Below are 15759 nucleotides of genomic sequence, written 5' to 3'. Positions count from 1 at the left end.
ACTACCTTGGGCTACAAATCAAAGGGACATCCAGTATTACCTTGGACAGTTTTTCCTAAGTAATCTCCTTTACGCTCCTTGTTAATAACATATTGGTAAATCTTTCCAGTGGTCAGGTTATTGTCCTTGGTGAGACGGATATCGAGGAATCGTTCATAATTGCCCAGGTCAAGATCTACCTCCCCACCATCATCAAGCACAAAAACTTCACCTGAGGAAAATGTTAAAATAGTTGAGGTTAAAAAGGCATTGAACACTATGAATTAGAAAATCATAACGTGTTATTCTTTTATAGAACAATTTTTGCATATCTTCCTTAATGTAGTGAAACATCATTTGACAGGAAAACAAAAACTATAGAGGAATAAAGAGCCCCTTCCTTCAATGGCCAACAAATAATCCCTCTCCCTCTCTATTGTATTACTATGTACATTATATATACTATGTATCCATTTATTAAGAATGTAAATCCCTTGAGAAATAATTGTTTCATTTTAGTCTCAGTACTGGCACAGAGCAAGTACTAAATATCTGTGGGTCTCTCATAATCATAAATAAATTCAATCAACAACTCACAGGGTGACACATGTCAGTCATGATGGTCTGGCTTATTCACAAGATTGATATACAAAAATATGCTAATGTCTCCCATCCTCTTTTGAAAAGAAAATCAAGTTATAGGTCAGAACTCTGAAAAATTCATGCGATCCAAGATTTGACAGAACAAGCAAGCAGGGGGGCAGTTAGGTGGCGCACTGGATAGAGCACCAGCCTTGAATTCAGGAGGACCCGAGTTCAAATGTGGTCTCAGACATTTAACACTTCCTAGCTGTGTGACCCCAGGCAAGTCACTTAACCCCAGCCTCAGGAAAAAAAAAAAAAAAATAGATGAGAACAAGCAAGCAGCAGAGCAGGCTCTGATCAATATCCAAGTGATCATCTAAATGGGTTCTTCCCTCCTAGGCAATTGACACTTTAGCAACCCATTATTTGGCAACCAACTATCTTCTAACTAGGGTGCTCCTCAAACAACAGACTGACTATTTCCAGACCTGTACTTAGCTTCCTAGAAGCTGGCAAAACCTTAAAGAACCCAAAATCACATTTATGCCCCAACAAATATCAGAAGACTCTAGCAAAATAATTGGAAAAGCAATTTATATTTTTACATATCCATGATGAATATTAAATAGCATAGCTATCACTACAGCAAAACTCCCAAGTCAAAAAATTTTAACTATTATTGGTAATATAATATTCAACATTACAAAATTCTAGTGTAAAAGAAAAACTTATTTTAACCTTATTTTAGGTTATAACAAGTTGACCTTTTAACAGACAGATGCCACCAGTGACTCCCCTGAAGTCCTATTGGTTTTAAAAAATTCTTTAACTTAACTTCATCTTCCAGTTCCAGTATGGCTTCTGCCTTGACCCTCTCAAAATTCAGTGACAATGGCTTCTTTGATGATTTACACAAAAGACACTTCGTTTCATCTCCTGCCTCCACGCACTTTCATTGGCTTTCCCCAAAGACTATCATTTTTCCCTCCTGCTTTCTTTAGGTAGATCTTGGCTAAAATTTCACCTTCTGGAAGAAGCCTTGTTGCTAGTGCCTTTCCACTAAAATATCTCCCATTGATCCATCTATATCTTATTTGTACATAGCTGTTACTATGTTGTCTCCTCCATAAGCCTGTGAGCTTCTTGAGGACACAGCCTGTTTTTCCCATTTCTTTGCATCTCTAAAGCTTAGCACAGGGCTTGAAACATAGAAGCTTAATAAAGGCTTGCTGACTTAACTCTAAATTAATAAACAGTGAAGAATATTACTTGGGGCTAAATCCAAATAATAATAATAAAACATCTGTGTAGCAATTAATTATGTGAAAAGCACTTTATAAATATTATCTCATTTGAGATTCACAGCAACCCTAAGAAGGTTGATACAATTATCCCTCCATTTTACAAAGTAATCTGAGATGACTTTCCCAGAGTCACACATAGCTGGTAAATGTTTAATAAAAAAGCAAAATTTGAAGTCTGGTCTTCCTGACTCCAACTATAGTATTATATACTGTGCCACCCTAGCTGTACAACAAAAAGGTTCAAGGTCAAGGAATATGAAGTTGTGTCTGCTTCTCTTTATATGGGTCATCAACATAAGAAATTAGTTTCCCAAGAAAAACACTTTTCAGACATACTCTTCCAAACATTTCCAAATTATTTTGCTATAAGGGAACTTTATGTCAAGCATTGTTCCCATAAGTTGACCTTGTTTTTATGCATATTTATTCAAAGGATTTTTGTTCTAGGAGAATTTAATCTAAGTGCTTCAAAGTAAGAATATTCAGACCTTTCAAACATAAAACTAGCTACATGATATAAAATTTAAAACTGTTATATATCTTGAACAATATCACAACTATGGACAGTCAATAACTAAGAAAGTCATGAACCATACCTGGCTTCTTAAATTCTTTTGTAAACTCCACTTCAAAACTAGCATTAAACCTAGCTTAGCTACAAAATCCATGTTCAGCATTCCTGCCACTGACTCAAATTCAGGAGTCTTGCTGCTTCAGCTCACATAGGACTCAAATCTTTGAAAATCCTAACACATAAAGTCTCTCTAACCTTCTGAGAAAGAAAACATTCTACTACTCAGAGTATTCCTAACTCAATGAGTTTTGTAAAATGAGATTTTCTCTATGGTTTGGGAAAAAAAGAGAGGATGCTACTTACCATGCTCATAAGGAGAAAATGTCCCAGCATCAATATTGATATATGGGTCAATTTTAATTGAAGTTACATGTAAGCCACATGATTTCAAAATTGTCCCAACACTACTGGCAATGATCCCCTTTCCAATTCCTGAGATAACTCCACCAGTGACAAGAATGTACTTCATTTTATTCAAAAAGACCTGAGGGAAAAAGGGGAGGAAAGTCTTTAGAATAAAAATAAAATATTTATTAAGAGAGGTTTCTCTGAAGAGTTAAGTATCCAAGAATCATCAGGAAGTGACATTGATATAAAAGTGAATGCCAAAATATTTTTAGCAAATCAAAACTTTAGAAAATACTATACCAGATGAAATAAAATTGATAATTACATTCCACTTTTGATGAAATAGGTACAGAAAAAAATACAATGAAATTTGTGCAGATTTTCCATAAAAGTTCAGACATATTTGTGAGTTAATTCCACAAACGGCCCAGTTCTAAATATCTGATGAACAATTTCAGAACTGGATACTTAGGTACACTTTAAGAGCCAAAAACTAATGTACTGGCACCCAATGTCAAATTTTCCTTAAATGGAGAAAAATTTAGCCGACGGCATGGAAATATATCTATGTCCCACTAACCCTCCAAAAGCTGTTAAGCCAAACTGAATGCAGTGCATCAACCAGAAAACAAAAAAATTGGATTATATTCCCAGAATCTATTATGCCAAGGTATGGATGTTCTTATATCAATTTTAGTATATAGATCAATTTTCACTGAAGTTAAATTTAAATCCAATGAAATCCACTGAGGTTCAAATCACATCCCCTTAGCACTTCACTGGACAGCCTTGAAAGACTATTTCAAAAGGAACATGCATCATCCTATGCTGACCTAGAATGTAAGACCTCTCTCAAATTAGCTGAAAATTTAGCTGAATCCCAATTTAAATACACTAAGCCCAATGCAAGCTAAAACACCAGGAAAAAGACTTGCTTTAATATTCTAAAAGACTGCTCTAATAGAAAAATACTCAGGATGCTAAGGTGTAACTGACAGAAGGAAACTGGGATGTGCAGTCTAGCTAAAGAAGGCTTTAGGAAGGACACTAAGCACTATATGAGAAAAAGGATTTTTTCCTGCTTGTTCCCAAAAAGGGAAGACCCAGGAATAACACCTGTCAATCACAAAAGTAGGCTTGGGGGGGGGGGGGGCGGGCGTAAAGTAAAAGCTTTGTACTGAATAGAACTATCAGAAAATAAAATAGGTTGTTTACAAAGATGTAGCACTCACCAAAAAACACAAGCAGAAGCTCACGGCCAAGTTGTCAGCAATGTTCTAATATGGATTCTTGGTTACAAATAACTAGCATTGGGGGCAGCTAGGTGGTACAGTGGATAGAGCACTTACTCTGAAGTCAGGACTCCCCAAATTCAAATCTGGTCTCAGGCACTTAACACTTCCTGGCCATGTGATCTTGGGCAAGTCACTTAACCCCCCCCCCAAGAAAAAAAAAAACACAACATTTATGTGATGCTTCAAGATTTGCAAAGCACTTTTGCAATATCTCATTTTATCCTCATAACCACTTTGGGAGGTAGGTGCTATTATCCTCATTTTACAGATGAAGAAACTGATTATTGGCTTTTAGGGTCCCTTCTAATCAAGATTCTATGAGATACCAACCTAGAATTCTCTTTAATTAAAAAAATAGTTCATCCAGAAGATCGCTGTACATTTCAATGCTGTATGAAGATGTATTCTGATAGAAGTGGATATCTTCAACATAAAGAAGAGCCAACTCACTTCCAGTTGATCAATGATGGACAGAAATAACTACACCCAGAGAAGAAACACTGGGAGGGGAATGTAAATTGTTAGCACTACTGTCTATCTACCCAGGTTACTTATACCTTCGGAATCCAATACTTAACGTGCAACAAGAAAATTGGATTTACACACATATATTGTATCTAGGTTATACTGTAACATGTAAAATGTATGGGATTGCCTGTTATCTAAGGGAGGGAGTAGAGGGAGGAAGGGGAAAATTTGGAAAAATGAATACAAGGGATAATGTTATAAAAAAATTACTCATGCATATATACTGTCCAAAAAAATTTATAATAAAGTGACTTTGTTTTCAATTAAAAAAAAAAAAAGTTCCTTGAGGCACCAGAGTAAATATCTGGAACAGTTTGGGCCCTAATAAATTTAGTTATGGTAAAAACATAGTAACAAAAAAATAACCTTAGTTTAAGCCTCAACTCCACTGTTTACTTGCTTGCTATGCTTAAGTGGACAAGTCTGACACACTGAATCATTTTCTCAACAAAAATTGTATTCTATTAACTATGTCAAGTAGGATCTCGTGAGGTTCAAAAGAGATAGGTATCTGAAATGTTCTGTAACCATAAGTACCTCAGAGGATAGCTTTGAAGAAAGCAATTCCTAAGACTTTAAAGGGATAAAGAAATGAATTATCATTAATAGGGACTATTTTAATTAAAATGGACTATATAATGAATAAAGTGCTGGAAATTTGACATAGGGTCAAATTTAGACTCTGACTCTGGGCAAGTTACTTCATGTAATTCCCATATCGTATTCTTCCTTTTTTTTAATTAGTAATAAACATTGATATTTAAGTGCATAAAATTTGTAATGCACTTTACATAAACTATCGCATTTATTCCTCTCCACAATAATGTAAACTAAGTACCATAAGTATTACTAAACTCATAGTCCTTTTATAATTCACCAACATTTATTATGTATCAATAAGCCAGGATTGGTGCTTTTCAGGAGTTATGTGACTTACTTGTCCATGGTGTTAAGCCCTGGCCTCTCGGGATTCCAAACATAACATTCTATCCACTAATATTTTGAGGAGCCAATGGTGAAAGTGGAGCTGTGGGTAACACGCAATTAAGTGAGGGCAAAGGGAGAAGAAAAGAGACAGATAACATATGGGACACAAAGGATGAGCCTCACAACATCATCACAACATCACAGCATCACAGAAAGTTAACCCAGCTTTCAGGCTGCACCAATTTCCTTCTAAAATAGGAAAAAAGTGAAATCAGCTAGGACCAAGCATTCTCGGAAATCCTAACCAAGTGGAACCACCACAGAATCTAATTGAACACTCTCTTCTGAAGAATCCCCCAAATTTATCCTTGGATGACAAAGCCTTGGATTGAAACCGAGGGGTCCAGCATGAAAAGCTTGCCAATCATTGTGTTATACACATTAAAGGGCCATCATCACTGGTAGCTGTGTGAATAGCAAGTCCCTTTCCTCATTAGCAAACTGCGGAGATCTTGGGGGTCTCAGTACCACGATTGTGGGTCTCTCAGGGTAAGAGATACCTTATCATCTCATCGGATACCCTCAGGAAGCCTGAGAGGGGCAGGTCTGGCCATTGTTACAATCACCGGTTTACAAAGGAAAACTGAGGACCGGAGAGAGGCAATGGCTTGCCCATGGTCACACAGCAAGTTGGTGACAGCACCGAAACTAGCCCTCCAGTCTGTTTCCCTAGTTCCGGACTGTTTCGGGCCAGGATTTCAATATGAAGTGGGGTGGGGGCTGAGTGGAGAGGCGGATGGAGAGGATCCGTCCGAGTGGTCTCTCCTCCCACTTCCCCCACAGCTCTCGCCGAGGACCGGAAGGAAGCCGGGACCCCGAGGTGCCCAGACCCCAGTGGCTGCGGCCACGCGGCCGGCGCGAGGAGCCACGAGCCCGCGGCCCCAGACGGCCCGCCCCCCGCCCGTTACGCAAGCAGTCCATTGGGCGGGAGGCTCAGCCACCTGGCCCTCGATTGGCCAGCGAGACGCCGGTCACGGAGGCGGGGGGGGGAAGGAGTGGAAAGGGATGGGGGGACCATGGGAAAGGAGAGAGAAGGGAGGGAGGATGCCGGATGCCTCAACCCCGCGCTCCGAAGCCGGCTGCTTTGCTGGGTTCGACCCGGCCCAGCTCGGCTGCAGCTTTGGCCCCTCGCTGGGACCAGAGTGAAGCGCGGCCCTACCTACTAGACCACGGCAGCTCCAGTCCTGTCAGTCCCGCCACCTGAGCGTGATCATCCGCGGCCGCCGCGCGCAGGTCACTGAAGAGTCGGGCGGGCCCGACCGGGAGTCTTTGAGGGAAGGCGGGCGCGAGGCGGTGCGCGCGCACAGGTCCCGGGGCGGGGGGCCGCCGACGGGGAGGGGCGGGACCCAGAGGGACTGGGAGGGCCTTAATGCGCAGGCGTGGGCGGGGGCTCCGAGCTGAATTGTAGCTACGATCGAGCCCCGGGAGAAGGAGGAGCCCGAGGAGGACCCGCCTACGTCCGCCCCTATTACCCGCCCGCCCATCCTCTAGTCCCAGGTATCTAAGAGTGTCCGGCTAGCACTAGCATAGAGATCAGGTAGCCCAACCTCCCTCATAAATGAATGACCACACAGATTAATCCCTGAGCTCCGGGGTTACCTAAACGAGCTTAGTCCCGGTCTTCAAGAAGTTTACCTTATAATAGAAGGACACTTTTTTAAAAGAGCGCACAGGGGGGTTCTGGAAGGACAGTTAGGTGGCCCAGTGGCTACAGGGCTGAGCCTGGAGTCCTAACGGGGTGACAAGTCACTTCACTCTTTTTGCCTCAGCTTCCTCGTCGCAAAATGAACTGGAGAAGGAAATGGCAAACCACTCCAGTATCTTTGCAGAAAAAAAAATGGGATCATGCAGAATCTGACATGACTGAACTTGGCATGCTTTTTCTGAAAGCAGTGCTGATTTTTGATGGTCCTAGAACTGGAAAGTAGGAAGAGGGAATGTCCTCCTTCTGTTGTTTGTTTCCGATTTGTCAGGCATGTAGCTTGTATGTAGTTATTTCTGTGTAGTCTTTTCCCATTTGAGTTTGAGCTCTGAAAACAAGAACTGTCTTCTACCTTTCTTTGTCTCCCAGACTTAGCAGGATGACTGGTACTTAGTGAGTGATTAATAAAAGCTTATTAGCATGAGGAAAGTGGGACCCAGAGGTCAGTAACTTGCCAAGAGTCAGATACAAAATGGCAGAGGCAGGGCCCACATCCAGTTCATTTTGATCCAGTTCATCCAGTAATTGTTTGCTTTTTTACCCAAATGGATAGGACTCAATGTTGCCTAAGTTTACTTTCTGATAACCAGCTAAGTAATCCCAGCTAGTCACACTATGTGCTTCAGGCAGCTTCCTAGGAGTCATTCCCTCCTCACGAGGCCCCAGGAGAAAAACAGTTTACAGACCTTTTACCATTTACATAAGTAAATATTCAGAGAGGTCCAAAACAAAGTGATGGGGAGGTGTGAGGGAGAGGCTCTCAGTGCTTTAGAGTTGAAAGTAAATTTCAACTACCTATTAGACTTCTCAATCTGGATATCCTATAAATGTTTTAAAATCAATATATCCAAAACTGAATTCATTATCTTTCTCTCCAAACTCTTCCCCTCTTCCACATTTCTCTATTACTGTCAAGAAAACCACCAATTTCTCAGTCACCCAGGCTCATAACCTAGATGCTCCCCCACCCCATATCCAATCCATTCCTAAGACCTGTTGATTGTACCTTTGCAATATCTCTCTAATATACCTCCCTTGTCTCCTCTGATACTATTATCACTTTGGGGCAGTCCCTCAAAACTTCATATCTGGACAATTGCAGTAGTCTGCTGGTTAGTCTCCCTGCACAAGACAATTCCACTACAATCACTCCTTCACTCAACTGTCAAAGTGATTTTACTAAATCACAAATCTAACCATCCCACTGCTTTCCCCCTACTCAATAAACTCCAGTGGCTCCCTATCACCTCCAAATGACTATAAAATCCTTTGTTGGATGTTTAAAGCCCTTTATAACCTCCCCCCCTTTCTAGGCTTCTTAAACCTTCTATCCCTCCATGGCCTCTTTGATCCAACTATGCAAATCTTCTTGCTTTTCCTTACACAAGATGCTCCAGTGAGGACTGTCTCACTCCAGCTCTTTCAGAATTTCAGGCCTACACTGGTCTCTCCACACTTTTGAACAGAGTGTAGACAATTATTGTTGCTAGTTACTATATTAAAAAAAAAAAAAAAAAAAAAAAAAAGGCCAGGATGATGAAAGAATTTAAAATCTGTTGTATGAAATATTTTTAATGTATTACAAATATTTGACCTGGAGAACAGAGGACTTTGGGAAAATATTTTAGCTATCTTCATATATTTGAAGGACAATCATGTAGAAGAGGATGTGTGGCTCTGGGCTTAGTTGGGGATGACAAGGAAAAGATTTTAAGGAAGAATATTTTTACAATTAGGAAATTGCTGCCCAGAAATAGAATTGGCTGCCTTATGAGACTGTCATTTCCCATCACTGGAAAAAGTTGGATGACCACTTAAGTAGCATGTTGTAGTTTAGATCCATGCCATTGAAAGGGTGTAAGACAGTTTGATATAGTGGCAGTAACAATAACTGTTTGGAATCAGAAGATGTGGGTTTAAATCTCAATTCTGCCTGTCTCATAATACCTGAATGACCTTTGATCTTTCCAAAAGTCAGAACCTTTGATTGCTCAGTATGGCTTCCCACCTTTAGATTTTTCCTTGCCATTCTTACCAGCTTCGGAACTGGCAGTCTTGGAGTTTTTGTGACTCCCAGTATTCCAGAATTCATGGCAGTAAAGAGACTTGGAGGAACTCACCAATTCTAAGCCCTGGAAGTCCAGTGCTTATTGATGACTGGCTTTTTTTCCTAAATCTTTTAAATATTTTGATGGTTGAATATTAAAAACACATTTTCAGATGAGACTAGAAGGAACTCTCTCAAATTTTATCTGACTGGGTCTTCTGATCATTATTTAGAAATTTTGTATAAGCAGCACTTGGATACTAGAGCCAGCTTAGACTGATTCACAAGAACCAGAGCAGATAAATATTTACCAGCCCATTGCGGTGGTTCAAAGTAATTTGATCCTTCAAAATGACATCAGAGTGAAGAAACACATTGTTTGCAACTTGCTTTGGATTCAAAAGGACAAAGCACAGTGTCCCCAAAGATAAGGAATTTGATAAAATGCTACTAAAGTCTATATATTTATTATTCAGTTTTGTGTGAATCTAACCTACCATAGGGGCAAGGCTGCTTCTTTGTATTACAAAAGCAGAGACTTAAATAAGTCCTGATTATTAATGATAATGACAATAATGATAGTCATTAGGCATGTTTCTTTAGCACTATAAAATTTATAAAAGGCTTTCCTCAAAACAATACTGTGATAAATAGCTGTTGCAAGTATTTATAGCTACATTTTATAGTTGAGAAAACATACCCAAAGATATCAAGTCCTTTCCCCATAGTTTTATAGCTGATAAGTGATAAAACTACACTTCACATTATTAACACATTGACTTTAAACAAGTATAGATATTCAAAATGAACAAAAAGGGCGACTCAGAATAATGATTCTTGCCTCCAAATTATCCCTCTTTCTTGGCTTTTCAAGGTCAAAAAATCACAAAGAGCAGATGTGTCTAATGGGTTGGATGAAGGCCTCATTCAGGTGCCCCCCAAATAATATTAATATCCCATGGGGATACATGTGTATATGCATATGTATGTATGTATATGTATATGTACACATGATACATACAAAGGTGTGTGTGTGTGATGTAGTTTAGTATGCTCTATTTCTTTTTGAGGTTGGAACCTCAAATATGTAGAAGTTGCCTGGATTGACTTCAATCAATATAGTTCAACCAACAAGCTAAATCCACACATAACTAAATCCAAGTTATATATTAAATAAATACAAAGTGATTATGATGAGAATAGTTAAGAAAAAGAGAGACTATAACTAACTAAATCATAAAAGACATTTTGAAAGAAGTAGCACTTAAGCTGAGTCCCAGAGGGAGCTAGGAATTCCAAGTGAAGGTGAGAAAGGACAGAATTCCAACCATAGAAGAAAGGTTCTACAAAGACATTAAGATGAAGGGTAGAAGGTTATTTATAGGGAACAGCAACTAGGCCAGTTTGGTTGGAATATAGACCATGTAAGGAAAAGTAATGGATAATCAGTTTTGAAAGATAACCAAATCCACATTGTATTTTAAAGGCAATGGAGAGCCATTGAAGATTCTTGAGTGGCAGAATGGCATGGTCAGACCTGTACTTTAGGAATCTCAATTTGGCATCTGTGTGGAAAATGTATCACAGAGAAGAGAGAATGAAGGTAGAAAGATCTAATAGGTGGCTATCTGTGGTAATAAAGAAGTGATAAAAGACAGAGAAAGATGGAGAGGGAGAGAGACAGAGAGACAGACATAGAGAGGCAAATATAAACAGAGACAGACAGAGACAGAGACAGACAGACACAGAGAGAGAAAGAATAGGAAAAGTCAGTAACATCCTGGATGAATGAATGATGAATTTTCTTCAGAGTTTGAGACTTCGAATCAGAAAGACCTGGGTTTCAAGTCCTGCCTCAGATCCTTACTAGTCTTGCAATTCTGGCCAAGTCACTTCCATTCTGGGTCTCAGGTGGACTTGATAACCTCCAAGGTTTCTTCCCTGTGATCTCACAAGATGGATACTCTCTCCAATAATGAAATTGCAATTACTCAGGCTTTCTCATTTTCTCAAACTCTTGTCAAAGGATTATAGAAACTGATAAGATTTTGGAGGTTATTGAGATCAAGCCTTTTATTTTATAGATGAGAACCTTTGGCCCAGAAAAGGTATCCAAAGTCACACAGGAGAGAGGTGGGATTTTAACTGGTGTTCTTTAATCCCAAATACAGGATTTTCTCCAGTGAATAATGCTTCATCTCCATCAAAGTAATAATAGTCTGTACAATAGTAGTAATAAAAATTATTAAGAACAATAATAAACTATGCAGTCATTGAATTGGGGAGGGGAGAAGAGATTTAGAAAGTAATAGTTTCATCTTCATTCAACCCTGACCACCATACTTCTCTTCAAAATTGCTTTGGGCTTAGCTGAGGAGGGAAAAGAGTCTCCTATAATAGCAAGAAATGGCAAGTTCAGAAGTGGAGAGCCAAAGTTAAAAGCAATATTGCTCCTCTCACAACCCATTAGTTTATTCCTTTGAAGAATGTGTAGATCTAGTGACTAAGTCAGAGAATAAGATGACAGACAGAAAAGATGGGGCTTTTCATTTCCTTAATTCTATGTATGTGATTTATCTAGTGTATGCTGTCATTGTACATATTCATCTGTTTGTGTTTTGATGTTTATCTTTCCCTGCCAATGTCATACATTAATTATAATATCCAAGAAGACAGAGTCTCTGCCTCTTTAACTTGTTTTGTCAAAATAATTACTGTGTATGACAAATGCTTTGGCAATATAATCCCAGTTTTTGCTCCCACTGATGAGTTAGATTCTCAGAATATAGCTACTATATCCCTCAGAGATCTAGGAGTAGTTTTGAGGAATTAGGTAAGTGACTTTATGTAGCTTCTGAGCCCCTACTTAGGTGTTTCCCACCATAAATATCAGTTGAAAATCATTTAGTCAAGCAGACTCAATTAGCTTTTAGAAAGGGGTATTTACTAAAGTGGTATAAGAACAGTTGTTACAAAATAGCCTTGCACCCCAGAGTCTTTGATACATTCTCCCACATGCATGTGCAAAGTTCAAGGGAGAGTGGATTCAAGCTTAGAGTGCCTATGTGGCAAAGGAGTACCTCACAGCTCCTGACTGATGGAAGTCTTTTTCCTTCTTATTATGGGATGCTCAAGAAGTTTCCCTTAGGCATGGTGTAGCTTTTTTCCTGGGCTTTTTCAAGAGCATTTTCATCCAGTCTTTCTTAGGCTTCAGATGCAGACACTGCCAACAGCTGCTGCTGTAGATGGGAAGATGAGAAGTCAAAAATCAGCCATATTCTTTGAAGTTTGAAAGGTCCTACTTTGAAAAAGGATAGAGGTGGAAGAGTGGAGGATGGGGTGAGATCAAGGCTGAGACATAAGTACTTTCCTGTCTCCCCAGGTCCCAAGCAACTCCCCAAGAGATTTAACTGGAATATCCTATAGTTATTCACTTCTCCCTAGAATCTCAAATAAATTAGCCAGATAATTTCTAAAGAACCTCTAGAATTATGACTAAAATTCTTCAGTCTGATCACTCTTTTTGGTGACATCATTTCAGTTTAATTTTCACATGTAAAATGATCAAGATTTTCTACATTTAGTTTGAATGCCTTTTATTTGTTGGATTCAATTGAGACGAGTTCTCACTGAGTTAAGATACCAGATGTATCATTTTATCTTTTATTTTAGGTGTGTGTTTGGGGGGGGGGGAATGGCTCAATGTACCTTTCATGTATATGTATATATATATATATATATATATATATATATAGGACAAAATTATATGCAGTGTTTTTGGGGGTAGAGTGTTAAGGGATTGTGATATTGTAGTTTCTGACAGTGCCATTTATTTAGCTTCCCATTTATATAAACTGCTTTATAATTCTTAAAGCAGCATAAATATAAAACTGGAAGGGACCATAAAGGTCATATAATCCAATCCCCCATTTTACATATGAGGAAACTGAGACCCAGAGGGGGTTCAGATCACACAGGTAACAATAAAATATAAAAAAAATAATTTTAAAAATTCTTCATTCTGTCCTCTCAGATCCAGTTACTAAGTCTTACAGATTTTACTGCATGGCTCTGTCAAACTTTTATTCTACCAAACTCATCAGTCTTCTACTATTTATTTCTAGAGCCATCACCTTGCTGTCATTACCATTTATCTGGACTTTGCAATAGCTCCCTAAAATATCTTTCATTTATGACCAAAGAAAAACTGGAGATCATTATTGAAAACAAAATAGAAAATTTTAATTATATCAAATTGAAAGTTTTTGTACAAACAAAATTAATGCAGACAAGATTAAAAGAGAAGCAATAAACTGGGAAAACATTTTTACAGTCAAGGTTCTGTTAAAGGCCTCATTTCCAAAATATATAGAGAATTGACTCTAATTATAAGAAATCAAGCCATTCTCCAATTGATAAATGGTCAAAGGATATGAGCAGACAATTCTCAGATGAAGAAATTGAAACTATTTCTAGCCATATGAAAAGATATTCCAAGTCATTATTAATCAGAGAAATGCAAATTAAGACAACTCTGAGATATCACTACATACCTGTCAGATTGGTTAGAATAACAGGGAAAGATAATGCAGAATGTTGTAAGGAATGTGGGAAAACTGAGATACTGACACATTGTTGGTGGAATTGTGATCACATCCAGCCATTCTGGAGAACAATTTGGAACTATACTCAGAAAGTCATCAAACTGTACATACCCTTTGATTCAGCAGTGTTACTACTGAGCTTATCCCAAAGAGATCTTAAAGAAGGGAAAGGGACCCACATATGCAAGAGTGTATGTGGCAGCCCTTTTTGTAGTGACCAGAAACTGGAAACTGAGTGGATGCCCCTCAATTGGAGAATGGCTGAATAAATTGTGGTATATAAATGTTAAGGAATATTACTCTTCTGAAAGAAATGACCAGCAGGATGATTTCAGACAGGCCTGGAGTGACTTACATGAACTGATGTTGATGAAATAAGCAGGACCAGGAGATCATTGTATATTTCAACAACAACACTATATGATGATCAATTCTGATGGACATGGTCCTCTTCAACAAAATGAAACAAATCAGCTCCAATAGAACAATGATGAATTGAACCTGCTACACCCAGCGAAAGAATTCAGGGAAATGAGTATGAACCACTACAAAGAATCCCCAATCCCTCTATTTTTTATTTCCTTCACAGGTTAATTGTACACTATTTCAAAGTCCGATTCTTTTTGTGTAGCAAAATAACTATATGGACGTGTATACATATATTGTATTTAATACATACTTTAACATATTTAACATGTATTACTCTACCTGCCATCTGGGGGTGGGAGTGGGGGGAAGGAGGGGAAAAATTGGAACAAAAGGTTTTGCAACTGTCAATGCTGAAAAATTACCCATGCATATATCTTGTAAATAAAAAGCTGTAAAATTTAAAAAAAAAATCTTTCTGAGTAATTTTTCTTACACATAATCTAAACATATTCCACTGTGCTGAAATCTTCATTGTCTCATTGTGCCTTACCAGAAAATTTTCGAACATCTTTGCTTGGTATTCAAGCCTCCTACAAGCTGGTACTTGTACCTTCCTAGTTTTCTGACAATTTTCTTGCCTTAATCTTTTTGTGTTTGTCCATTTCTGCAGTGTCCTCTTCCCCTAACTTTGTCTATTGAATCCTACTTCTGAAAGTGTTGAAGAGTAATGAACAAGCACTAGTTTTGAATTCAGAGGCTCTGGGTTCAAATCCAAGCTGTCCTGTTTATCAGCTATATCATCCTGGGCAAATCACTTCAGCTACCTGTGCCTTAGTTTCCCCATTTCTTACATAAGAAAGTTGACTGCATGACCTCCAAGGTACCTCCTACCTCTTCATCTATCACTTTATGAACCTTTAAAATCTAATTCAAACAACACTTCCTCTAGGATGATGCTCCTATCCCTTGTTATCAGTAATAATCTTTACTCCACCCCATTCTGTCTCTTTGGTTTGTGCTCCTTTAATTTACTTATCTTGTAATGTGACATCTTAACTGTATCTGGGTTGCTATCTCTTCAAATACAAAGTACAACTTTTTATACAAGTTTTTCCTAATCCTCTCTGATGCTAATGGTCTCCCACCCTAACTATTCTGAATGGAGAAAGAAATGGCAAATCACTTCCGTGTCTTTGCCAGGAAAACCTCAAAAAGGGTCACAAAGAGGCAACACCTGGAGCAATAAAGATAACTACTACTCAGAAAGCTTTTAGTTTATAACTCAGTTGTGTTAAGAGATACTAAGAAATAATAAGATTATTCTAGTCTGAAATCTTGGTTTCACTGTAATCAAAGACTTAATCAATCTTTCTTGAGTAAAAAGACTTTATCAATTTTAGGGAAGAATCCAATTCCCTGAAATGAAAAGATTTAAAT

The 15759-nt window shown here is 38.5% G+C and overlaps 1 protein-coding gene across 3 annotated transcripts in view; it reads right to left on the bottom strand.

Annotated features, from left to right (window-relative positions):
- CTPS1 (CTP synthase 1) overlaps positions 1–15759 on the bottom strand; it is a 77180-nt gene that overhangs the window by 24730 nt on the left and 36691 nt on the right. The window contains exons 3-5 of one of the 3 annotated variants that reach the window (XM_074305422.1): positions 12430–12588; positions 2746–2926; positions 41–211 (exon numbers count right to left, since the gene is read on the bottom strand). In XM_074305422.1, coding sequence (XP_074161523.1) covers positions 41–211; positions 2746–2911 — 337 coding nt within the window. In that variant the 5' untranslated portion in view covers positions 2912–2926; positions 12430–12588. Of the gene's footprint in view, positions 1–40; positions 212–2745; positions 2927–6759; positions 6913–12429; positions 12589–15759 lie in introns of those variants that run through there. The other 2 variants (XM_074305423.1, XM_074305424.1) reach the window with 2 other exon arrangements.

Source organism: Sminthopsis crassicaudata, chromosome 3 (assembly GCF_048593235.1).
Source record: "Sminthopsis crassicaudata isolate SCR6 chromosome 3, ASM4859323v1, whole genome shotgun sequence".
Lineage (NCBI taxonomy): Eukaryota > Metazoa > Chordata > Mammalia > Dasyuromorphia > Dasyuridae > Sminthopsis > Sminthopsis crassicaudata.
The sequence above is the reverse complement of the archived record's forward strand: the minus strand, read 5'-3'. Positions and strand labels throughout refer to the sequence as shown.